The sequence below is a fragment of the Ictidomys tridecemlineatus genome, chromosome 4 (assembly GCF_052094955.1).
Source record: "Ictidomys tridecemlineatus isolate mIctTri1 chromosome 4, mIctTri1.hap1, whole genome shotgun sequence".
Lineage (NCBI taxonomy): Eukaryota > Metazoa > Chordata > Mammalia > Rodentia > Sciuridae > Ictidomys > Ictidomys tridecemlineatus.
The window spans coordinates 5,717,783-5,740,827 of NC_135480.1; the positions used below are offsets into that span (position 1 = coordinate 5,717,783).

Here is a 23,045-nt window from a genome sequence, read left to right on the forward strand (position 1 = left end):
GTTTGTATCCTGAAAGACTCTGAAACGCACCTCGTGGCCTGTCTCCCTTGTATCCTTTTTTTTTTTTTTTTTTTTTTTTTTTTTTTTTTTTTTAAGAGAGAGTGAGAGAGGAGAGAGAGAGATAGAGAGAGAGAGAGAATTTTTAATATTTATTTTTTAGTTCTCGGTGGACACAACATCTTTGTTGGTATGTGGTGCTGAGGATCGAACCCGGGCTGCACGCATGCCAGGCGAGCGCGCTACCGCTGAGCCACATCCCCAGCCCCTTTTTTTTTTTTTTTTAAAGAGAGAGTGGGGAGAGAAACAGAGAGAGAGAATTTTTAATATTTATTTTTTAGTTCTCGGCGGACACAACATCTTTGTTGGTATGTGGTGCTGAGGATCGAACCCGGGCCGCACGCATGCCAGGCAAGTGCGCTACCGCTTGAGCCACATCCCCAGCCCTCCCTTGTATCCTTGGTCTCATTCCGGGAATTTTCCTGCGATCTCAGGCAGTGCGTACTTTTATTATTGAGTGGCGTATGCCCTGTTATCCGTATCATGAGGATCGTAAACAAAACACTTAACATTCTTAATGGTTCTGGTTTCCAGATGGTGCGGCCCTGCCGCAGCGTCCCCCACGCTGTGACCCTGTCTGACAGCGGGTGTAGGAACGCCTTCACCACCCCAGCTCATGGCCTTCTGCCTCCCCTGGTCTCCCAGCAGAACTGCAGGACAGTGGCTCATGGGTGGACTCCCCCCTCTGTACAGAGCCGGAGGGGCCACCTATAGACCCCTCTAGGGTCTCAGGCTCTGTACTCAGCTCCTCTGCCTCTGGCTGTGGCCTTGGGCTGAGCTCTCAGCATCTCAGAGCCTCCTCTCTCTAGTAAGGCCGTCTGTGTTGGGGGCCGTCTGTGTTGGGGGCCGTCTGTGTTGGGGCCACCTGTAGAAAAATGCAGGGTGGGTGCAGATCTGAGAAAGGGCTTTAAGAACTCTAGGCTGGGTGAGGTGGCACGCACCTGCAATCCCAGTGGCTTGGGAGGCTGAGGCAGGAGGATCTCAAGTTCAAAGCCAGCCTCAAGCAAATTAGGCCCTAAGCAACTCAGTGAGACCCAGTCTCTTAACAGAATTCAAAAAAGGGCTGCGGATGTGGCTCGGTGGTTAAGGGCTCCTGGTTGCCAAAAAAAAGGACAGAAGAGAACAGAACTTCAGGTAAGACTGTTATTAAGGCCCAGGTAGCCAGTGAGCGGGGAAGAGGAAAGCAGGAGGACCCTGGTCCCCACTGCCGCCCCACAGGCAGGAGAGCTGGAGCCTGGCCTGGCTCAGGAAGGGAGTGAGGAGGCCCAGAGGACGTCCCGGAGGGCAGGCCAAGGTGGGGATCCAGGGGGGCGGGTTCGTGGGCTGCCAAGGGCAGGGCCTGGAGTAAATCTTGGGTCATCGTAGGCCTTGGGTCAAGTTCCTCCACTCCTGAGCCTCAGTTTCCCCAGAGAAACTACAGATATGGGTCTGGCCCTCCAGGAGTCCCTCCTCCAGCAGCAGGCTCTGTGGGAGTGGGACAGGTCTGCTGCACCCAGGCCTGGCCAGGCCCCTAGTGGGTGCCACAGCACATACAGGTTGAGTGCATTTCTGCAGCCTGTGGATAGACAGAACGCTCCAGTTTCGGACTCTGACAGGGGCCATGCCAATGCCCAGCACAGTCACGGTGACGGGCTGACCCCATGGAAGCCTGGGCCTCCAGATACTTCCTCCCATGCCCCTGCTCTGTTCTTTACCCGTGGCCTGTTGAGGAAATGCCGGGGCAGGCCACAGGGAGATGGGGATGGGCACTGTGGGGACACAAGCCTACACGGGCACCAGTCCTGTTGTCTTGACAATGGCTCATGTCCCAAGAACCCCAGGCACCCACGGGGGCAATTAGTGAGTGTGGGAGGGGGTTTCCATGGTGGCGGTCTCGAGGGGGAGCACTGGGGCTTAGGGAGAGACAAGAGCTGGCGGGACCTTTCTCCTTTGTCCTGGGCACACTAGGCCTTTGTTCTTTCTGGCTCCCTCTGACTGACAGGACCAGGAGCATGGGTGAGGGGGCACGGAAGTGGGTGGGAGTCCCTCCACCCCAGGGAGTCCTGAACTAGCCTAGGGGGAGGGGAATGAGGGGTGGAATAGAGACTAGCCCCCCACTCCTGGGCCCAGCTGCCACTGGGGAGCCCTCCTCCCAAGGTGCAGGAGCCTTACCTGCCCCCAAGAGGCCGAGCAGGGTGGCTTACCAGCACAGCTCTCTTGCTGGTAAACAGCTTCCCCAGAAGCCAATGGGCAGCCTCCGGGAGTCCCCAGTCAGAAAGGAGAGGGCAGGTGTGGAGGGTGGGTGAGGGCAGGAGGGACGGGGTGGCAGGTCCAGGGCCAGGGCTTCTGCCGATCCATCCAGGCATCTGCTCAGTCAGACTTTATTCCAGGTCCTCCAGGAGCCCTCCAGGGTCCCTTAGTCAGCCAGCAGCCTCACCCCACCGTCTTCCAGCTCTTTGATACAGGCACCAAGACAGGTTCACAGGTGGTGGCCAGCCTGCCCCACATGCCCCCTTCTGTGACCTCTGATCTCATGCCTGACACAGTCCATAAAGTCCCACTCGGCACGGTCCTCACTGGGCACAAAGATGAGTCACCAAATCCCAGCAGTAAAGTACAGTGCCCACATTCAGGGCTGGCATCAGCCACTCAGGTGACTGGGACTGGGGACTGAGTCCATGGCACCTTCAGAAGCGGGTGTCCAGGAAGGAGGCAGAGCCTCGGTGGGGCCTGGGGGCACCCTCCATGGGGGGTCCCCTGGACCGAGTCAGGAGCCCGTGGAAAGTCTTGCCACGAGTCTGGGGTTTGCGCCGTGGTGGCGTGGTCTCCTCTGGGGGCTGCACCACGATTCGAGGTACCTCAGGCCTGGCACTCCCTCGTGCCCCTGCCAACTGCTGGGCCTCGAAGATGGCCTGGGCCCCAGGAAGGCGGGCCTGTGGCCGAGGTAGTGGCTCAGGTGCTGACTTGGACAGCTGGGCCAGCTGGACCCTGGTCTCCCGCTGCAGGTCCCGCTCTGACAGGGCCACGCTGTGTACCTGTGGGGAGCAGTTGGTGCAGAATTTACTGGGACCAGAGCACAGGCAGGAAGCCCTGAGGTCTCCACAGGCAGGCAGTACACAGCCCCAGGAAGTGGCTAAGGGCTGAGGGACTCGCAGGCAGCGAGGGGGGGGGAGCCACAGAAAGTCACTTGAGCCTGGGGTTTTCACGTTCTCTGCAGCTCAGAGGACAGGAGCCGAGTGTGTCCTCACTGGGGCTTCCAGCTTGGTGACTCGGTTTACCCAGCTGTGCATCAGGGGCCGGGTCATCGAGGAGGGTGGGCAGGGGGCACCCACCTGGGACATGAAGACCTCTTCCTGCAGCTGAGCGGGAGGGATAGCTCGAAGGGCACCAAGCGTCTCCAGGAGTCCTGGGCAGGCCATGCGCTGTTCTGCAGTGCCCAGTGCCAGGCGCACCAGTGTCAGCCCCACTCGGAACAGCACCTTGGCACCTGCAGCCAGGGACTCACTCTCAGGAAGCCAGCCTTTCCCTGGGCCATTCACCTGAACCTGCCCCCAGTCATGCTCTCTCCACCAGCCTGCAGCTCTGCCCCCACCCAACTTAGGCCAGGAGCAATGACAGAGGGAAGACCATGATTTGGGGACTGCAGGCCCCTGCGCTGGCCAACTCAGCCTCAGGAGCCCCAGACACTTCCAGGCAGAGCAGCCTGCCAGGAGCCAGGGGAGACCGAGAGCACACACCAAGCCTTCTCTGGGCCTCAGCTTCCTTCCTTTATTTGTTTGTGGTGCTGGGGATCAAACCCAGGGCCTTCTGCATCCAAGGCAAGCGCTCTACCACCTGAGCTCTATCCTCTATATGGGGAGGTCCAACGGGTGCCTCGGGACTTTCCAGCTTGGATCTGTGACCCTCTGGTTCTAGGAAGATTCTAGGCAGAGCTGCTCTCATGCCTGAACCAAGAGCACAGGGCTCACGTGCCTGGGCACACATATGCACCTCACACACACCACACACATGACCTTGAGCCACTCCTGGAGCCTCACAGTTCCTTCCTGGCAGCCTCTGATCCGCTGAGAAGAGCAGCCAGGGGGCCAGAAAGGCCTAGTGACAACTGTGACTTGTAAAGGAACAATTGACACTGCTAACGTCATCATCGCTATTAAAGGGTGTCCGTGCAATGCCTGTCCTCAGGTGGAGGGGGCAGGGATCACTCGGGGTCTGAGGCTGGAGGGGAGGTGACACATGGATGGTGACTTGGACGGACACCAGTGGTCCTCCCTGTGTGGAAGATCTGAAGCCAGTAGAGAGGTACTACTCAATCACCACTGCTTTTTTAGGGACAAGCTCTGGACATCACAGGTGGGGTGCTTATGGGGCTATCGAGGCGCGTCAAGAAGACCCCAAGACTGCCTGGCTCTCCCCTCGTGATCCTCCCGTTCTTTGCTCCCAACTTCCACCCACGACCCTTCTGTTTACCTCCAGCCAGAGCACCTTTAAAGATAGCAAGAACTTCCTGCCACTTTCCTGACACTCTGTCACATCCTTTGTTTTATTTTCTTCATGGCACTATGAAGTTCTATAAATATCTCCTTAATTTGGCTACAGTCACTTCCCGCCCCACCCCACCCCCACCAGAATGAAGGTCTGGAACACTTGGCATTTTGTGTTGCCAGAGCCACCCTCGCCTGGTGCCCGGCTGTGCTCGGCAGTCGGCTGGGGGCTCCAGGAGGAGCCTCCTCCCTCAGCCAAGTCCCAGTCCTGCCCGCCTCTGAGCTGCTCAGATGCCAGGCACTGGGATCAGTCCAGCTCCCTCCACCTTCAGCAGAAACCTCCTGGCCCAGCCCTGGCCCAGCCCTGGCCCTGCCCTGGCCCTGCCCTGGCCCAGGCAGTGCTGGCCTCCCTGTGGTACTCCCCATCACAGGAGGGGGCTCCAATGCACTCCACTGGCGATGCACCACCTGGGACAAGGCTGTCTTCTCCAGAGCCACATCCAACCCCCCCTGGTTCAAGGCCCCAAAAGACTGGGAGTGGCAGCTACCAAGCAGAATAAACTGAGAGCTAGTGAGCGGGCTCCCCAGTGCACCCCAAATCTCTGGACCCCAGCCACTGGGGCTGCCCCACTCACCCTCGCTGAGGAAAGCATCCCAGATGCGCAGCACCGTGGGGAATGGCAGGGAGCGGGCGAAGAGGCACAGGAACCACTCAGGCAGGTAGAGCAGGGGCCCGACGCCCACCTGCTGCAGGTGCTTGTGCACACGTGGGAGCAGCCGCCGTAGCAGGGCCATGAAGACCTCCGCGTCCAGACGCACAGCCTCCTGTGACCACGTCCATCAACTCAGCTGGCCAGAGCTGCCCAACACCCCTACTCCCTGAACCCAGGTTTCTGCAGCCCCCACCCTTCGCCTCCTGCCCCATCCCAGCCTCTCACCATGTGGGGCCCATAGTAGCCAGGAAGGTAGACCTCGCAGATCTGCACCAAGCACCAGAAGGCCTCCTACGGGTAGGGCACAGGCCTGTGAGTGCCCACTGAGCAAGGGCCATACTGGGAGGCAGGAGGGGAAGCGGGTGCAGGAGCACTGTCAGGAGCCTGGACTCAGGGCAACTCCTGCTCTGCTCAGGGTCTGGTGGCTGGCTCTTACCAGAAGCCCCCCTCTTCCCAAGACAAGGCCAACAGATGGGCTTAGGGGTTGGATATTACAGGGCTCAGGGTGCTGGACTTGAGGGTCACAGAGCCAGGGCAAGGGTTGAGAGGGTCATAAAGTTCAAGTCCTGGATTCCTAGGATCATTGGCCACAGAGTCCATGATCACAGGATTCAGAAGCAAGAGGCAAAAAAATTAAGGTGAAAATGTCCAGACTCCTAGATCACTTGGATAAGGGTCGGGGTCAAGGGGTCTGTGTTCCTGGAGTCAAGGTCATTAGGCTTCAAGATCACTAAGTGAGGTTGGAGGCCATGAGGCCCTGAGTCTCCAGACAAGGTCTGAGAGTAAAGGATCCCGAGGCTAGAGTTACTGAGGTTGGAGGTCATAGGTCCAGAGCTCAGGATCAATTGTGGGGACCCAGGTCACTAGGGATCGCGGGTGGGGGTCTCCAGGCAGGGTTGAGCTCACTTACCTCCGGAGGCAGGTACATGAGCAGCACAGCCGCCACAGGGCCCTGGGCCTGGCAATAGCCCTGCTCCGGTCTATACAGGGTGTAGGCCTTGAGAACCTGCAGGAGCCCCTGCTGCCTGTGCCAGAAGACCCCATCAGGGGCTAGGTGCCCAGACACCCCCTCCCACCCTCTGTGGCCTCTACCCAGGCTACAACCTCCCTGGGCTTTATTGGGTCCCCTGAGATGAAAGGATGTAAAGCTACAGTGGGGAATGGGGTCCCTGGGTATTGCTGGCCTCGTACCCATGACCCTGGGGTGACACAAACATCTCATGTAGAGGGAACTGACGGTGTAGGTCTCTGCCAATGGTCTCCATCCACTGTGGGTCTCCAGGGGCTTCTGCCAGCTCCTGCAGGTGGACAGGAAGGTGGGTACAAGGATCCAGGGTAATACGGAGCTCTGGGAAGGGGAGGTAATTCCCTTACCTGATAGGTGCCAGGGCTGTTCTTCTGACACACCTGAGCCCCACACAGCAGAGGCCAGCACCGGGCCCGCAGAGCTGAAGGGATGCCCTTCCGGCACTGCATCTTTACCTGTGGGCCAGGCAGAGGGGCTTCATTAGGCTGACCTTACTTGCTGCTGTTGACAGGTCCCTGGCACACTCCCATAGGCCAGGGGGCCACCTGAGGGGGAGGGGGCAAAGGTAGGAAGTGCTGGGTCACCGCATGGGCAAATTTTATTAAGGCAATGGGTGAGGCAGAGAGGAAGGAGGCAAGGGGGCCTGATGAGTCACTCTTCTCTCACCTTCTTGTACCGTCGGGACATGGTCTTCTCCCAGTGTGAGGTCATCTCTACCCATTTCATCTCTCTTTGGCGGATAAGGTCTGCAGGGGGGTGACCTGGCCTGGGAACCCACAGCACATGTATCCAGGTGCTGGTAGCTGTTCCTCGGAGCCCACACCTTCCCCCTCCAGATAACTCAGGTAAACCCAGTTCCTGGCACTGGGGCTCTCTAGGGAGTCCTAGAGGGTGACCTGTGACCCAGAAGCTGTCAATGATAGTCATGGGGATAGGAAAGGATAGAGCTCTGATGTGGGCAGAAACAGGAACAAAATTAAAGGGTGTAACTACGGGCTGGAGAGGAGCGGGGTGACCGTCACCCAGGTCAGGAACACAGACAATTCGCATGGAAAGCTGGCCGGACAGAGCCCTGCACTAGAAGCCAGGGGTCCAAGTTTGAGTCTACTTCTGTCTTGGACCCGTTATGTGACCTAAGACAAATTTCTGTCTTTCTCTGGACTCGTTTTCCTGTCTGCCCATTGGGCAGGGGAGAAGAGCTGTGGGTTCTGTGACTTGGATCTGAGATTCCCGGGCCAGAGATAATAAAAAGGGAAAGATGTTCACCCCCGGGGATGGGTATAAATCCTTAGAAGCTGAAGTAAAAGAGACATACAGGAACACCCTTCCCACTTTAGGATCACTCCTGGAGCCTGAGGAGGGATGACACTGGCTGAGTCTCTGTCCAGTCCAGCTACCAGACCCTCCCCAGATCCTTGAAGTTGAGTCTCACTCCAGAATTCAGCCCTCACCCCCATCCTCGGTCCCTGCACCCTGCCATCTCCCATCCCTGCCCGACTTACCCTGGCTCTGCTGAGCTTCCCCCAATGAAGCCATAGCGGTCAGCCTGACGATAGGGGCCAGGCCCACTCAGTTCTGAGTCAGACCCCAAAGAGCTGGAATCATCCTGCAGCTCAGAAGACTGCACTAGGTCCTCCCCCAGGGCCTGGGCCATAGCGCCTAAGACCCCAAAATGCCACTGGCTGAAAGACCTGGGGAGAATCAATGTGAGGGGCTGCTCCTGGCCAGCCTGGGGCCTGGGTTCCAGTCAACCACTGCCTGGCCTCAGAGGGAGATTTCAGGATATTTGAACAAGCCCCCTATGTGCCCTCTTTCACTGGGGAGTGGGCTAGTCCCCGAGGTGACATAAAGGCCAGGCTTCCATAGAGACCAGGCCCCGGGCCCAGCCTGTCCCCACCAGTTCAGCTCACCTCCCTGCTCTACCTCACCTCCTCCTCTCACTTCCTCCTCAGACTCAGCTTCAGTGAGCGGTTGGGGGCCCCTCCCAAGTGTGTATGGGGGGGTCACCCCTTCCTCTCTGAGGCTCTTCCTGCCTGCCCCTGTGCCCCTGAACCTCGGCTCCTCCCACCTCCCCCTATGCCTGTGCGTTGGGGCCTGGAGCCTGCCAGAGGTGAAAAGCCAGGTCATTTCCAGTTTTGAGGTTACTGGTATGTAAAACACCCAACTCAGGGTTCCAATAAGATTTATAGTTTACTTTATGTTTGCTCTCTATAAGGTAACCCTTTTAATATGCACACAATGCAATATTACTATGCTACTCAAAAAGTAACTATGAGACTCATAAAAAATATTAATTTAGCGAGCTCCCAGGCAATGTGCATGACAATACGCTTGGAGTTCAGTGGCAGGTGTCCTTGGATCTGCTCAGCTGCCTGGGGGCCACAGACACCCAGGAGAATATGATGAGGCCTAGGTCTTGGAATAGCCCCCTGCTATCTCCAAGCCATAGTTTCCTTTTCTGCACTTGGAGGTTTTATTCTGTAGTGTTTGGGGAAGTGATTATTAACGTGCTCACACTCAGGGCAGGGATAGGAAGGGGTGTTAAGGCTTCAAGAGAAAAACAACTTCCAGGTACTTCCGGTCCCAAATTATCTGAACGCGGCTGGGCAACTCCTTAAGGGCGGGACCAGACCAAACTCCACCCACCAATCCCCGCCCACCAAATATCAGCTGGTCCCACCCCGTCGCCTGAGACTCCGCCCCCGGGCCATCGCGGCCGTGGCGCTTCACGTCCAGCGGAGGCGCTAGAGCGCGGGAGACGGCGGGGCGCGGCGGGGTGCGGCGCGGCGCGGCGGGGCGGGCGGCCAGGAGGCGGGGCGGCGGGCCGGGGCGGGCCGGGGCGGGCCGGGGCGGGCGGAAGGAGCGCCAGGCCGGAAGAAGGCTGCGGGAGGGCGGGAGAGAGGAGCGGGCCCGGAGCTGCTGGGCCGGAGCGGCGGCGCCGCCATGTCAGACAGCGAGAAGCTCAATTTGGACTCTATCATCGGGCGCTTGCTGGAAGGTTGGCCGGGGTGGGGAAGGTCCGCGCCCTGGCCCCCTGCCCAGCCCGGAAGTGGCCGCGGTAGGGCCTGACCCTCCCGGGGCCAGCGTCGACTGGGCGGGGACGCGCCGCGAGGTCCCGTGGCCACGGCGCACCCCCCCCCCCAGAGGCGCGCCTCAGGGGTCCGGGCCTCCCTCTCCTGGGCAGGGGCGCACGGGTGGCCTGGGCTCCTAGGGCAAGGGAGAAACCTGTGCAGCGTAGCCAGGAAGGGCGCTGCTTTGAGCTCTGGGTGACAGGCCCCTGCGCATAGCAGCCCCCCGTGGAGGGCCCCCAGGGTAGTTGGGGGTCTTGTTGGGAGGCTTGAGGAGAAAGTCCCTGGAGGCCCCGCAGCAGCCGCTGGCCTGGCCAAGCCCGGGCCCAGCCGCCCCCAGAGGTACCCAAGGGGCCACCTGAGTTGCCCATCCACCTCCTGTCCGGGGGGCCGGGCTCCTAACACCCCATTCCGCCCCCAGTGCAGGGCTCACGACCTGGGAAGAATGTACAGCTGACAGAGAACGAGATCCGTGGTCTGTGCCTCAAATCCCGGGAGATATTCCTGAGCCAGCCCATTCTTCTGGAGCTGGAGGCTCCCCTTAAGATCTGCGGTGAGGCCCCCCAGGACCTTTTGGCTTCCTGAAAGTGGCATTGCCCCCCTCCCCAAAATTCCTGAATGCCTCTTCCCTCCACCCCATTTCTGGTCCTGGGTTCAAGTGCACATCTGGCACCACCTAGCTTACTCAGTTCCCTGGGTCACAGGTGACATCCACGGCCAGTACTATGACCTCCTGCGGCTGTTTGAGTATGGTGGCTTCCCTCCAGAGAGCAACTACCTCTTTCTGGGGGACTATGTAGACCGGGGCAAGCAGTCTTTGGAGACCATCTGCCTGCTACTGGCCTATAAGATCAAGTACCCTGAGAACTTCTTCCTGCTGCGTGGGAACCACGAGTGTGCCAGCATCAACCGCATCTATGGCTTCTACGATGAATGTGAGTGGTCTGAGTGTTGGACCCAAACTGCATACAATACTCTTCATGGGACCCTGGCAGATCCCTGGTGGGCTGGTCATTTCCTGCCCTGTTCTCTTGGCCTGAGTGAGGCCTGGCACCAAAGAGGGGTCTGGTGAATGGATGCTGCCTGGAGGACTGTGCATTTACTACACTTCCCACTAAGGCCCTGCCTGGGAACACACCCCTCCAGGATATCCTTTACTTAGGCACTTAGGGTGCTTGTGCTTTTGTGGCCTGGTCCTACTCCTGGGGTGGGGGAAGGTTCTGACCCCCAAGGTTGAACCAGATTGGAACCCAGATTTTTACAGACTCGGGTGCTTTAGAATTACTCCTAGATGACTGGTAGGGGCCAGGTGTGGGCTTGAGCCTTCCTTGCCTTCCAGTCTCCTTTTCTAGCTTACCCTGAACACTCACAAAGTACTCTGGAGGGCCTGGAGAACCAGGATGGGGTGGGCAGGCCTCCCCACAAGCCATCTCCTTCCCCTGGGCAGGCAAGAGACGCTACAACATCAAACTGTGGAAAACATTCACCGACTGCTTCAACTGCCTGCCCATTGCAGCCATTGTGGACGAGAAGATCTTCTGCTGCCATGGAGGTGAGGGTGGCTGTGGGCACATGCTGAGAAGCACAGGACACGTCCCTGGGGCCTTCAAACAAAGCTCTTAGCAGGACTATTCCTAGTTGTCTCAAACAGCTCTCCTTAGGTCTAATCTTGGATGTCACTGACAGGAAGTCCCCCTGTGCCACACTGTTAGGCTGCACTCTTTTCCTGTTGTAGCATTCTGCATCCTGCAGTGTCTTCCTTCAGGGAGCTCTGGGCTTGAGAGTTAGGACATCTTTGTACTTATGCTTGGGACTTGAATCTGCCTGCCTGGGCTCCTGCGACCAGAAGGGCAGTGTGGTGGGAAGTGAAGCTGGTTCCCAGAGGCTCCCTGGGGCAGGGAAAAGGGGGACATCTTTGTTTTGATGCTTGTTTGAGGAAATGTCCTGTCCCCTCAGGCCTGTCTCCAGATCTGCAGTCCATGGAGCAGATTCGGCGTATCATGCGACCCACAGACGTGCCTGACCAAGGCCTGCTGTGTGACTTGCTGTGGTCTGACCCTGACAAGGATGTGCAGGGCTGGGGCGAGAATGACCGTGGCGTCTCCTTTACTTTCGGGGCTGAGGTGGTGGCCAAGTTCCTGCACAAGCACGACTTGGACCTCATCTGCCGGGCACACCAGGTGGGCCAGCAGCTCTGGTTAGGGGCAGGAAGGACAATGGGAAAGCCATGCTTGTGGACCTAACTGCTCCCATCCTGCCCAGGTGGTAGAAGATGGCTATGAGTTCTTTGCCAAGCGGCAGCTGGTAACACTTTTCTCAGCTCCCAATTACTGTGGTGAGTTTGACAATGCCGGTGCCATGATGAGTGTGGACGAGACCCTCATGTGCTCCTTCCAGGTAGGTGTGGGGAAGGGGCTGCTGGGCCCTGTGGCCCAGCACTGTGAGCCTGATTATCTTTGTCTTTTAGATCCTCAAGCCCGCTGACAAGAACAAGGGGAAATATGGGCAGTTCAGTGGCCTGAACCCTGGAGGCCGACCCATCACCCCACCCCGCAACTCCGCCAAAGCCAAGAAATAACCTCCGTGTGCCACCCTCTGCCCCAGATGATGGATTGATTGTAGAGAAATCATGCTGCCACGGGGATCACACAGGCCCCTTAGGCCCACCCATCACGGGGAACATGGAGCCTTGGTGTATTTTTCTTTTTTTAATGAATAAATAGCAGCGTCCAATCCCCCAGGGCTCCTTCCCACCTGTACCTGCGGTGGGTACAAGTGGGATCCTGGGGCTGAGGCTGCAGCTCAGGGCAATGGCAGGCCAGATTGTGGGTCTCCAGCCGTGCTTGGCCACAGGGCTGGCAGCCGGATCCTGGGGGAACCCATCTGGTCTCTTGAATAAAGGTCAAAGCTGGATTCTCTCCATGTCCTCTGTCTCTCTTGTCCCAAACACTGGGCTGGCAGCCTTTCTGCACAGAAACACTAAGGCAGGCAGGCTTGCTGGGCACAGGCCCAGCCATACACTTGGGTCCAGAGGCTCTTGGAATTCCAAGCGAGGGCCAGATGACAGTGAAAAAGCAAGAGAAACAGTCCTTTCCATCCACAGTGTCCCAGAGATGTGCCCAGCATTTGTGGGAAGGGCATTCATGATTGGCAGAGTGGATCAGCAGGGGCAGGAGCCCCATTGTGATTTTTTTCCTAGGGAGGAAAGGGAGGGAGGCAGGCTTCCAGCCCTGGCCAGATGGCGACAGCCTGGCCTGAGCCTAAATGGTAAATAAGAGGTAAGGAACCTCCTGTCAGTGTAGCACAGCACCTGGCCAGGGAAGAGATGTGACTGGTTGCAGGCTGTGGGGATGGCAGGACTCAGGCCAGGCAGGTGAGCTGGGCAGCCCTGCAGCAGCCCGCCAGGTAGGTCCTGTAGGAGGCCGCAGAACTGCCAGCTCACTACCAGCACTGTCAGATTCTCTACTCTCCCCTGGACCGAGATCCAGCCCTGCCGCTGGCTGAGGCTTTTAGTCCACAGCCTTTGGACACATGCTTGGGGTTCTCAGTTCAGCCTTCACCATCACTGTCTTCAGCCAGCACAGGGTTGGGGCCCTGGGGAGAGTGGACTGGGGCCAGGATGGAGCCAAAGAACAGCGAGCGGAACTGGAAAGAGGAGAAAGCCAATGAGCTCTCTAGGCGGCTCCTTCCTCACCTCCCAGCCCCTACCCCCAGCCCTACCTTCTTGGGTGGGGGAGTCCCAGGCACTGTACTGGGCTCAGCTTCATCTTCCTCCTCTGAGGCAGGGCCAGGGGAAAGGGAAATGGAGGGCAGTGCCCGTGGGCCCTCACTGCCTGCAGTGGTTTCCATAGCGATCATGTAAGAGTCAATGTCATCACTGGCAAAGTCATCTAGGTGGGATGTGCTGTAGGCAAAAATGGGAGTATCAGAAGCAGGGAGAGAAAAGGGGGCATAGGAAGGCCCCACCCTGGAGGGCTCAGAGAAGGCTCTGGGGCCTCAAAACTGCTGCTTTTATTACTTCCTGATTGGCTGGAGAGAGAGGATGCAGGGGTTAAGTGGGGGCTTCCTGGAGGGGGTGGGCCTGGAATCCCTTTGATCCAAGTTCTAGTAGGGGCCTGAGGGAGGCATCCTGGGGCTAGTTTAGCTCAGCTGGGGGAAGGGAGCAGCAAGTCCTGAGCATGAGGCCACATGGGGCCCAAGCCCCCACCTTCCCAGGGGGACAGAGCTGGAGAGCACCAGAGCCCAGGGATGTGCTGGGCGGGGGGCCAGGCCAAACTTCCTCTGCCTGGGCCCGTCCTCCCCAACCCACCTGCCCTTCTAGCCACCTGCTTCCCCTACCCCAGGAAGCTCCCTGCCTCCCAGCAGCCCTTTTCCTCCTTGGCCTGGGAGGAGGCTCAGAGGGAAAGCCTCAGCCAGAGAAGGAAGTCAGCTGGACCTTGGGGATGCCTCCCTGGGTGGGAGGGGTCTCTGAGTACAGCTGACCATGAAGGCTGAGCCGGCAGGGCTGGGGCCTGACAGGAAGTTTGTGTGTGTGTGTGTGTTGGGGGGAGGTGCACAAGCTGGAAGCAGCAAGCTCATGCTGGGGTGCACGAAGACGAGGGGAAGAATGGGTGGAGGGGTGCCCTCACCTGGGAGCCTGCAACTGAGGCACTGGCCTGTGGAGCTCTGGGGAGCCCAAGTCCTGGGAGTGCAGGTTCGGCTCTGAGAGTGTGGCCAAGACAAAGTGGCCATCCAGCAAAGAGTCCTCAATGGTGAAGATGGCTGGCCTGGGCAAGGGACAGGGTCTCTAAACTAGGTGATTCCATTCCCCTCCTGGCAGGACACAGCCCTTCTCCCTCCCGTTCTCAAGCTGAGAATTACCTGCCTGGAGCATCGAAGTGAATGCTAAGAGGCAAATGTGCTGATTCTGCAAAGCTCAGGAGGCCCTGGGAGGAAAGAAGCAGGCAGTGAGGGCCTGGGCTGGGCAGGAGGACAGGGCAGTGGGTGTGGTGGGAAGCTCACGCGGAATTCCTTGAGGCAGAAAGTGATGGCCACTCCTTCTGGGGCCTGCAACTGCTGGAAATCCTCCTCCCCAATGCTCATCTCAGTCACCATGGCTTTGACGGTGCTGTCTGCTGGACAGGCACAAGGAAGAACCTGAGCCCCTGGGTCTCTGGGCCCAGCTCCAGCTCCCCACCAGGGCATGTCTGGCTCCCTCACCTGCCTCCTCCTCCAGGTAGCTTCGAAGAATGACCCGGCGGCCACGGCCAATGCCCAATGTCACTTCAGCCAATGTGGGGGGAAAGGGCAGAATGGCCTCCCCCAGGATCCTGTGTGGGCAATGACATAACGACATGTATTCAGTGTGCAGGCCTAGCGTGCCTGGGAAGGACAGGACAGGATAAGCAGAATGTGACCCCTGCCTGGTCAAAAGTTTCCCAGGTATGGGAGAGAAGGCAGTGGGAAGTCTGGGCAGGCACATGTGATCATGCAGGGCTGGGCCACCATACTCATGCCAGTCCTAGAACCTGGCCCTCAGAGCACTTATGTACTTGTCTCCCAGAGATACACACTATTAAGTATTTACACATAAAATAATACGGAATTTGCGTTAAAACAACAAGGGACAGGAACTGGCCTATACTTCTGTATGTATTTGAAACTGTAAAAAAAAAAAAAAAAAAGAGAAAAAGAGAGAGAGATAAACAATTGCCTATGTTTAAAAAGGGAGAGAGCTGGCACAGTGGTACAGGCCTGTAATCCAAATGACTCAGGAGGCTGAGGCAGGAGGACTGCAAGTTGGAGGCTAGCCTGGGCAAATTAGCAAGACTCTGTCCCCAAATAAAAACTTAAAAAAACAAGAAAAGGCTGGATATTTAGCTCAATGGTAGAGCCCCCCTGGTTTCAATCCCTAGTGCTATAAAAATAAATAAGGAAATGAATAAATATAGAAAGGATAGCAAAAGAAGAGACGCCCAATGCAGACCAAGGGGACAGCATTCTCGTTCTCCATACAAAGGAGTCCTGATCACTGCTGCCTCAATGTAACCTGGAGAAGCACACATTAGGACCTGAAAGGACCTTCAGTCACCAAGAGAAAAAAATGGGACCTTGGGCAACTTGAATGTGAACAGCGTCCAGCATGGAGCAATGAAAGCTGACTCCTCCCCTGGCCCACATGGCCCCTCTGGGCTTTGCCTGCCCAGAACGACTGTACCCTCATGGCGGACTATTTGGTAGCCCTCCTGGACCCCAACTTCCCTGTCCCGCTTCCTGCCTTGGGGACCGCCCAAGGCCAGAGCCTGGGCAGTTAGGAAGAGAGACTGCCCTTAAATGGGGATACCCTCAGGACGACCAGACCAAAGAAGGGCTTTGAACTTTTGAGGCACAAGGTTAAAGACAGACCTGCAAGGTGACTTAAGTCAAACAAGTGACCTGACGGCAGCCAGATGACCTCTTTAGGACAGAAGTGAGAAGGGTGTGAGCAGCAGAAAGCCAAGCCAGACCTCCGGGGTGGAGAAGACAGCTCCTAGAGACCGTGAGGACAATGCGGCAAGGGAGCATTTGCCCGCACCCTCCACACTGCCCTCTGCTTTTAAAGAGTCAGGGAGGGGCCCCAACCAGGGTAAGGAGCCCTTGACCCTGGGCTGAAGAGTCTTTGAGGGTCACAGAAACCCTGGAGGGAAAATGAAAGAAGTGCCTTCTTAAACTGACCTGTAAAGTCACAAAGAAGGAAGAAAGACCCAGGGCTGAGCTTGTGGCAGGGGTGTGCTCACCTTGCTGGGGCGCGGAGCACATGGGGGCACAAGGATGGGTCGAAGACAGCCTGCAGGGATTCGCAGTCCTGGAAGGACAGGTTGTGAGTCTTCCTCACCCCTGGATGGGCAGACAGGGTTTCAACAGGCCTTGCCAACCTCCCCCGCAACCCCCAAGGGCATTCCTTAACTGGCCAGGTGCCTGCTCACCATACTTGCAGTGCAGCTGGACCACCAGGCGGCTGCTCCTGTCATTCAGAGAGATGCAGCATTTTTCCACAGTCTTCTCCAGCATGGCCAGAGAGCGGAAGACGGACAGGAAGGACTGAGCAGGAAAGGGACACATCAGCCTGGCACTGCACCTCTGTCCATCACCTCTCCCATCCATATAGGTCCTGGCCCACCACTGGCCATGCAAAAAACACTGGGAAAGGGGCTCCCATGACATAGGGGACATATGTACACTTCCAGGCCTTGTCCATACTGTTCCCTCTGCCTGATAAAGCTTAAAAAACCTGCTTACTTTTCTTGCCCACTTGAATGTCACCACCCTCTCCAGGTCTCTATCATCAACTGCCTTCTCCATCTCCCATTACTCTCTGTGAACACCCACTGTATTTTGCATGTATTTTCCAACTCCATCTCCCATTACCCTCTGTGAACACCCACTGTATTTTGCATGTATTTTCCAACTCCAGAGTGCTCCAGAGCAGACACAGTTAGTGGAGATGCCCAGATGGAGAAAGGGCACCCCTGCTGAGAAAGGCCTCACCTTCATCAGGATCTTACAGCGCAGCAGGTCCTGACCAGGGGTGGCTGCCTGGTATTGCTGGAAGAAGAGGGGGGCAAACAGGAAACACGCATAGGCAGAGCGGGAGGAGTTCACAGTCCGGAGGGAGAGCTGGGCCCGAAGCAGGGAAGGGGACAGGAAATGGTCAGAAGCAGCAACAGGCCCAACCCTCTGGTCCTCCCCCTCCACTGTCATCTGTCGGAACCTAATCTGCCTTCCCCTGGGAGTCGTCAAGGCACTCAGCTCCCCTCCCACAGCCCAGGCCCTCGGTCCTGCCCCCTAGTTATCTGTCACCCCTATCCTTCCACTGAGCACTCCAAGGAGGGCAAGTACACAGAGTGTACACGCAGGCCTGGAAAGGCGACTGGGTGCAAGCTGACAGACAGCACCGGGGGAGCAAACTCCGCAGGCAAATCTGCTCATGGTCACCACCTTTGGCACCGGGAGCACTGAGACCCGGCTGGAACCGCCCCCGCACGCTCCAGCCTCTCACCCCGTCCTCCAAAGGTTCCAGGTACAGCTCGTCCCCGATACGGGACAGGGAGTGGACGGCCTTGCCCAGCACTGCGGGGAGGAGAGCAGAGGGGGGGTTAGGCGGGCGCCTCGGCCGGCTCACGTGCCCCGCAGCCACGCCAGCCAGAACTCACCCTTTACGTTTCCACCCGTGACCAGGCACTTCATGCTGTCCCCAGCAACAAACCCGGGCCTAGCCTGCGACTCAGCTGAGACTGGGGGGGTACCCGCCCGCGGCGTATTCCCGCACCGGGTTCCAGCGGCCACAGCCAGAGTCCCAGGTTCCCTTCCCGCGCGCCGCCCCCAGCCGGCCCGCCCCCGGCTCCTTATTGGTCCATACAAGGCGCCTCGGTCACGTGGGGAAAACGTTCGCAGGTTCTTCGGTCACGTGACGGAGCTGGCTTCCTTGGGGTGGGCCCCGTGACGTGACCCTGGGCGTGGCATCCACGTTGCGGGTGGCGTTTCCCTTCCCCGACCCGGTCCCGCCCTCTGCACCCCTGGAGAGCTGGGCTGCTGGCCTGGGCGCGCGGTGGGCAGCACGGTGGGCTGCGCGGCGGAACGCCGAGAGCAAGGACGCAGATCTAGGGCGCGAGGTGCCTGTGCTGAGGACGCAGAGCTGGAGATGGAGGGGCCGCCCGGGTCACGTAGTACAGATTTCCTGGGCGTCTGTCCGGCCACACAGGTCGTGGCAAGACTGTCCGCATCCAAGCGGGGTCAGGGACTCGGACACAAGCAGCAGCCATCAGCTCCAAAAAGAGGTTAAAGTAATTTACTGCAGGAGCCAGGAGTGGAAAGGGGGTGTTCATTCTGGCATCAAGGATCCTTCATCGATTCTCTTCTTTGATATACAGAGAAAGAAGATTCTGCAAGCAGAAAGAGTGTACCTGGCAGAGGGAGGAGCTAACGCAGAGGCTCGGCAGTGCGCTGGAGAGCGAACCCGCTCTGTGAGCTTTGCAGAGGGGTTGGGGCTGCCAGAGGTGAGGAGGGGCACGACCGGGAAGCCCTGAAAATGGATGAAAAGGAATCATGGTTATGCACGTTTTGCAAAGACCCTAGAGTGTTCGAAGGAGCGTGTGTTCATCGGCTGCAAAGTCTCCCGCTTGCTCTGGACTTCGGTTCCCAAGAGTGTGGAAGGGAGGTCCTGGAGCAGCTCGCTGACCCCGAATTCCCCGCAGCAACGCTTTTGATGTGGCTCTCTGAAGGGCTTCTGGCGAGCGTCCTTTGTTCCTGTAGGGCCGGCTTTGCCCTTCTGGTTCTTTGGGTGGTGGGGAGGCTGCGTGTGTCCCCTAGCCTCTTGCTCTCCAGGCTCACTTTCATTCTTTATCTCCTTACCCTCAAATCCCTAATGGAGGACGTTGCTTTCCCTTTCCCCTCCAATGTTCCCCCTCCCAGCCCTTAGCTCAGCCGACTGACCCCATCCTCCTCTTTTCCTTGGTGCAATCCTTCAGTAGATCCTGATTGCTATACTCTCCAGATGGCAACATGGCCCTCCTCTTTGAGCCACCTGTCTGTCACCTGGATGACTACAACAGCACTCAGTGGCCTTCAGCCTCCACCCTATCCCAGCTACTTCACCCTCCATGCAGCAGAAGGGCCTCTACCTTGTCTTCATGTTCCAGTGGTTGCCATAAAATCCAGACTCTTGACCCTGAACCTGCAGGATCCCGGGTCCCACCCATCTCTCCACCTGTCCCCTCCCTTTGATCATCTGTGTGCCTTGCCAGTTCTCTGGACCACTTCCACCACTCCTCCTGGGACCTAGGGATCTTGGCACCCCCTGTTCCCTCCACTGTGGCCTTCTGCCTTCTCACAAGCTGACTTCTTTTCCTTGGGTGACTCAGCTGCAGCAGCACCTACAGGCCTTCACTGCCTGCTCCTGTTGTCCTCTCTAGCTAAGAGACCAGCCCAGTTGGGGCCATGATGCTTATCATTGCAACATTATTTCATATGTTTATTTACTTAATGTCTATCTTCCTGATTAGTGTTTCAGCCTCAGTGGGATTGGGGGTGGGCTACTTCTGCTTTGCACATTGCTGTATCCTAGTATGTCACTCTGGGCCTGGCCCTTCCTGAATGATAAGTAGATAGGTGTTAGGTTAATAAACGTAGGAACCATTAAAGCTGAGCCGCAGCCGGGTATGGTAGCACACACCTATAATTCCAGTGGCTTGGAAGGCTGAGATAGGAGGATGGCAAGTTCAAAGACAGCCCCAGCAATGGCAAGGTGCTAAACAACTCAGTGAGACCCTGTCTCTAAATAAAATACAAAAAAAGGACTGGGAATGTGGCTCAGTGGTAGAGTGCCCCTGAGTTCAATCCCCGGTACCAAAAGAAAAAAGAAAAGAAAAGGCTGAGCTGCCATTCACTCAGTCTCGGCATAGTAAGGAAAGAAACAAATCCAGCCTCCAGCCCTCTGCCCACGGTGCCAGCCTTCCCTGTACCATAGCTGTCCCTACAATCTGCATAGAAAATGCAGCTGTAGCCATTTGCTACCTCACTGTTCCTCCTTTCTGGATACCTTGCCCTGGGATTAGCCTGGCCTTCCCAGCTTCTCCCCCAGCCCCACTGAGCAGCCGAGGGGAGCAGCAGGTGGATGAAGAGTCCTCTGCAGGCAAGAGAGGAAGGCTGTTGAGTAATCTTCGATCCCATGTCTGTCCTGGATACCAATGGTGCTGTAGTATCTTGTCCCCTGAGGTCTTTGGCCCAAGGGGAAGGAAGCCAGGGACTTTGCTAAGGAGTCTGTCTTTGATCACTCTCCCACCCCCTCAACAAAAGTCAGAAATCATCTGGGGTTTCCGTAGGACTTGGAAACCAAAAAGGGACCTAGCGCTGGGAGCCAGGCTACCTGGGTTTCCCGTCTTAGATTCCACACTGGCATGTTCTGGGACCATGGAAGCCCCTTCCAGGCTGCTGTTTCCTCATCTCTATACTGTGCTGGGGGAGGGTGGAGGGAGCATATGATACTCCCTGAGGATCCCTTCCAACTTGTCTTGCTGTGACCCTGAAGGGCCCCCTGGAGGTTCCGGCGCCCTCATCTCCCTGGCACTGGAGAGAGCCTATAACTGGTGTCCTGCTTCCCCCTCTCCTCAGCTCCTGGGCTGTGAGATTAGATGGGAGTCTCTGCAGGGCTTGCAGGTGACACATCCAATCACAGGCTTCAGGCCCCAGAAGAGAGGAGCCAGCAGCCAAGGGGAACTTTTTTTGTGGGATGAGAGATGGGTATTGGAACCCAAAGAGGACCAGGGTCTGTGTAAGCCTCGCAACCTTACTCATATGTGGCTTCATGCGAGTCGGGGCCCCTCTCTAGGCCTCTTAAAAAAAAATTTTTTTTTGTAGTTGTAGATAAACGAATGCCTTTATTTTATTTGTTTATTTTTATGTGGTGCTGAGGACCGAACCCAGTGTCTCACGCATGCTAGGCGAGCGCTCTACCACTGAGCTTCAGCCCCAGCCCCAGCCCTAGGCCTGTTTCTTAAGAAAACGAGGCAGTTGGATGAGATGCTCTGTTAGGATTCTTTCAAACACCAAACCTTAATGGTCTTGTTCACACCCCACATTAGAAGTGGCCTCCTATGAGCAGGTAAGTCAGTGAAGGTGTGTGTGTGTCTTCAGGTGGCAGATGTGAAGTGGAAGAAGGCAGTCACCATTTCACACCTTTAAAATAATTATGTGGCTGGGTGCGGTGGCGCTACCTGTAATCCTAGTTGGCTTGGGAGGCAGAGCAAGGAAGATTGAAAGTTCAAAGCCAGCCTCAGCAATATTGAGGCACTAAGCAACTCAATGAGACCCCGTCTCTAAATAAAATACAAAATTTTATTTTAGAGTAGCCCTCTAAAACCACTAATGTGGCTCAGTGGTTGAGTGCCCCTGAGTTCAATCCTCAGTATACCCCCCCATTCCACGTAATTATCTCGTAGGAAATTTCTTCCCTCTGTCACCACTTCTCACCCAGTTAGTTAGGTGAGAAATTGCAGGAAGCTCAGAGCCTGGGACCTCCCTTGGTGCTTCAAATCTACTTGTTCAACACACCTCAGATACACTTTTCGAAGTACAGGGAAGACTGCAGGACAGAGCTCCTGCTCTTGGGGGGCTCCCACCCTGTGGGGACAGTCAGCAAGAGGAACAAGTCAGCCACACAGTTCACAGAAGTCAGTGGGTGCCATGGGGAGAAAGGAACCCTGGAGAGGGAGAGAGGGGTGTTGGGTGAGGACTACTCTAAATACCATGACTGGTTTGGCCTTTGGTGAAGTTGATATTTGCACCAAGACCTCAAGCAAAACAAGTGGAGGGAATGGCCAAGGCCAAGGCTCTGAGCAGAGTTTGCCTGGGCAGTAGCGGACCTTGGCAGAGAGGAGGCTCCCGAGCTGGGGAGAGTGGGAGCTACAGCCTCCTAGGAGAAACCCACATGAGTCACAGAATCACCAAAGTCAAGCATGGCAGTGGGCAGATCTGGATAGGAGCTTCCTGGGGCAAGGACAGTTTGAGGGAGGTGAAGCTTAGAGAACAAGTTGACTGGAAGAGCACATTCACTGAGGAGTGGTTGGTGAGGATAAGGTGCCAGGCACCTGCTCTGTCCCACCCTGGGATGTCCTTGCAGCCCTACTCGAGCCTGAGAGCAGGTGGGATTACTCCTGGCGGGAGGTTTGCCAGGTTGAGGTAACTAAGCAGCAAAAGGGCACAGGGGCTTGGGGTGTGGGGTTCACCAGGTTGTCTTGACCTGGTCTGCGTGCACACGGGGACTGGTGTTCATGCGCTTGCTCTGGAGCAACCACGCAGGCAGGGCACCTCTGAGCTGCTGGAGCACACCAGGCTGGTGGAGCACTGCTGGGACGCATGTGTGGCACAGCAGGTGCTGCCAGCCCCTCCTGCCAAGCCCTGCCTGGGCCTTTCTTGTTCCCTGGCATTTCTCCCAGAAATCAGAACAGTGTTTGGCTCATAGTAATGGTTTACTACATCTGCGTTGAGTGACTGGAGTATAGGATGATGGCCGATACAAGACTGGAATCCAGGATTGCCTGCTGAGGTACAGAATGAAGTTCCAGGTGCCAGCCTACTGAGGTATGAATCCTGGCTCCATCATTTACAAGTTGTGTGAAAATGGGCAAATTGCTGATCTTCTCCAAGTCTCAGTTTCCTAATCTGTAAATTGGGGGCAATAATGGTCCCTACCTCAAATGGTTGCTATTAAGATTCACAGAGTGTCAAAGCTCTTCTACTCTGCTGTTAAAATGGCTTTTGCCACCTTCATCTGCACTGATCCTCACAGTAGCCACACACCAGAAATGGACACAGGTGAGTGTGATGGCCAAGCCCATGATCCCAGAGACTCAGGAGGCTTAGCCAGGAGGATCACAAGTTCAAGGCCAGCCTGCATAACTCAGCAAGACCTTATCTCAAGAATAAAATAAAAAGGACTTTGGTGCTGGGGCTGGGGCTCAGTGGCAGAGCACTTGCCTAGCATGTGTGAGGCACTGGGTTCGATTCTTAGCACTAATAAAAATAAATATGTAAAATAAAGGTATTGTGTGCATCTACAACTAAAAATATTTTTTTTAAAAAGGAGTAGGGATGTAGCTTCTTTCAGCCCTACTCTGTAGCCTGAGAGCGGGTGGGATTACTCCTGGCGGGAGGTTTGCCAGGTTGAGGTAACTAAGCAGCAAAAGGGCACAGGGGCTTGGGG

General features: G+C 56.8%; 3 protein-coding genes across 8 annotated transcripts; 1 reads left to right on the forward strand and 2 right to left on the reverse strand.

Annotated features, from left to right (window-relative positions):
* Nucleotides 1-307: 307 nt before the first annotated feature.
* Tbc1d10c (TBC1 domain family member 10C) lies at nucleotides 308-9,017 on the reverse strand. 2 transcript variants are annotated; one of them, XM_005333349.4, is made up of 9 exons: nucleotides 7,763-9,017; nucleotides 6,927-7,026; nucleotides 6,608-6,715; nucleotides 6,425-6,531; nucleotides 6,144-6,258; nucleotides 5,459-5,524; nucleotides 5,156-5,345; nucleotides 3,369-3,523; nucleotides 308-3,071 (listed from the first exon to the last, which is right to left on the reverse strand). In XM_005333349.4, exons 1-9 carry the CDS (start codon nucleotides 7,912-7,914, stop codon nucleotides 2,724-2,726), a joined length of 1,341 nt encoding a protein of 446 aa, XP_005333406.1. In that variant the 5' UTR covers nucleotides 7,915-9,017; the 3' UTR covers nucleotides 308-2,723. The 2 variants fall into 2 exon arrangements, with proteins under 2 accessions (XP_005333406.1, XP_040139962.1); XM_040284028.2 differs by lacking the exon at nucleotides 7,763-9,017 and having other exon boundaries at nucleotides 6,927-7,739.
* Nucleotides 9,018-9,097: 80 nt separating this feature from the next.
* On the forward strand, nucleotides 9,098-12,246 carry Ppp1ca (protein phosphatase 1 catalytic subunit alpha). Of its 2 annotated transcripts, none has more exons than XM_078045517.1 (7): nucleotides 9,098-9,258; nucleotides 9,750-9,881; nucleotides 10,033-10,263; nucleotides 10,776-10,880; nucleotides 11,285-11,508; nucleotides 11,591-11,725; nucleotides 11,796-12,246. In XM_078045517.1, the coding sequence occupies exons 1-7, from the start codon at nucleotides 9,204-9,206 to the stop codon at nucleotides 11,904-11,906; spliced, it is 993 nt and encodes a 330-aa protein (XP_077901643.1). In that variant the 5' UTR covers nucleotides 9,098-9,203; the 3' UTR covers nucleotides 11,907-12,246. The 2 variants fall into 2 exon arrangements, with proteins under 2 accessions (XP_077901643.1, XP_077901642.1); XM_078045516.1 differs by having other exon boundaries at nucleotides 9,124-9,318.
* Nucleotides 12,022-17,695, reverse strand: Rad9a (RAD9 checkpoint clamp component A). 4 transcript variants are annotated; one of them, XM_021731747.3, is made up of 11 exons: nucleotides 17,500-17,694; nucleotides 17,346-17,416; nucleotides 16,835-16,891; nucleotides 16,273-16,387; nucleotides 16,084-16,183; nucleotides 14,528-14,637; nucleotides 14,330-14,442; nucleotides 14,189-14,253; nucleotides 13,957-14,094; nucleotides 13,049-13,232; nucleotides 12,022-12,973 (listed from the first exon to the last, which is right to left on the reverse strand). In XM_021731747.3, the coding sequence occupies exons 1-11, from the start codon at nucleotides 17,531-17,533 to the stop codon at nucleotides 12,878-12,880; spliced, it is 1,083 nt and encodes a 360-aa protein (XP_021587422.1). In that variant the 5' UTR covers nucleotides 17,534-17,694; the 3' UTR covers nucleotides 12,022-12,877. The 4 variants fall into 4 exon arrangements, with proteins under 4 accessions (XP_021587422.1, XP_021587421.1, XP_005333407.1 ...); XM_021731746.3 differs by having other exon boundaries at nucleotides 16,835-16,963; nucleotides 17,500-17,691; XM_005333350.5 differs by having other exon boundaries at nucleotides 14,330-14,439; nucleotides 16,835-16,963; nucleotides 17,500-17,690.
* Nucleotides 17,696-23,045: the final 5,350 nt, after the last annotated feature.

What these genes read in the sequence shown, in the direction of transcription:
- Tbc1d10c (XM_040284028.2), bottom strand. Translation starts at nt 7,310, where the DNA reads ATGCGAATTGTCTGTGTTCCTGACCTGGGTGACGGTCACCCCGCTCCT. An exon ending in GTGTCACCCCAGGGTCATGG is followed by an intron (nt 6,259 to 6,424) that starts GTACGAGGCCAG and finishes CTTCTGGCACAG; the next exon opens with GCAGCAGGGGCTCCTGCAGG. An exon ending in GGATGCTTTCCTCAGCGAGG is followed by an intron (nt 3,524 to 5,155) that starts GTGAGTGGGGCA and finishes CCCTGGCTGCAG; the next exon opens with GTGCCAAGGTGCTGTTCCGA.
- Ppp1ca (XM_078045516.1), top strand. Translation starts at nt 9,204, where the DNA reads ATGTCAGACAGCGAGAAGCTCAATTTGGACTCTATCATCGGGCGCTTG. An exon ending in GATCTTCTGCTGCCATGGAG is followed by an intron (nt 10,881 to 11,284) that starts GTGAGGGTGGCT and finishes CTGTCCCCTCAG; the next exon opens with GCCTGTCTCCAGATCTGCAG. An exon ending in TCATCTGCCGGGCACACCAG is followed by an intron (nt 11,509 to 11,590) that starts GTGGGCCAGCAG and finishes CATCCTGCCCAG; the next exon opens with GTGGTAGAAGATGGCTATGA.
- Rad9a (XM_021731746.3), bottom strand. Translation starts at nt 17,533, where the DNA reads ATGAAGTGCCTGGTCACGGGTGGAAACGTAAAGG. An exon ending in GCTGTAAGATCCTGATGAAG is followed by an intron (nt 16,388 to 16,834) that starts GTGAGGCCTTTC and finishes TTTCCTGCTCAG; the next exon opens with TCCTTCCTGTCCGTCTTCCG. An exon ending in CACTTCGATGCTCCAGGCAG is followed by an intron (nt 14,095 to 14,188) that starts GTAATTCTCAGC and finishes TCCCTTGCCCAG; the next exon opens with GCCAGCCATCTTCACCATTG.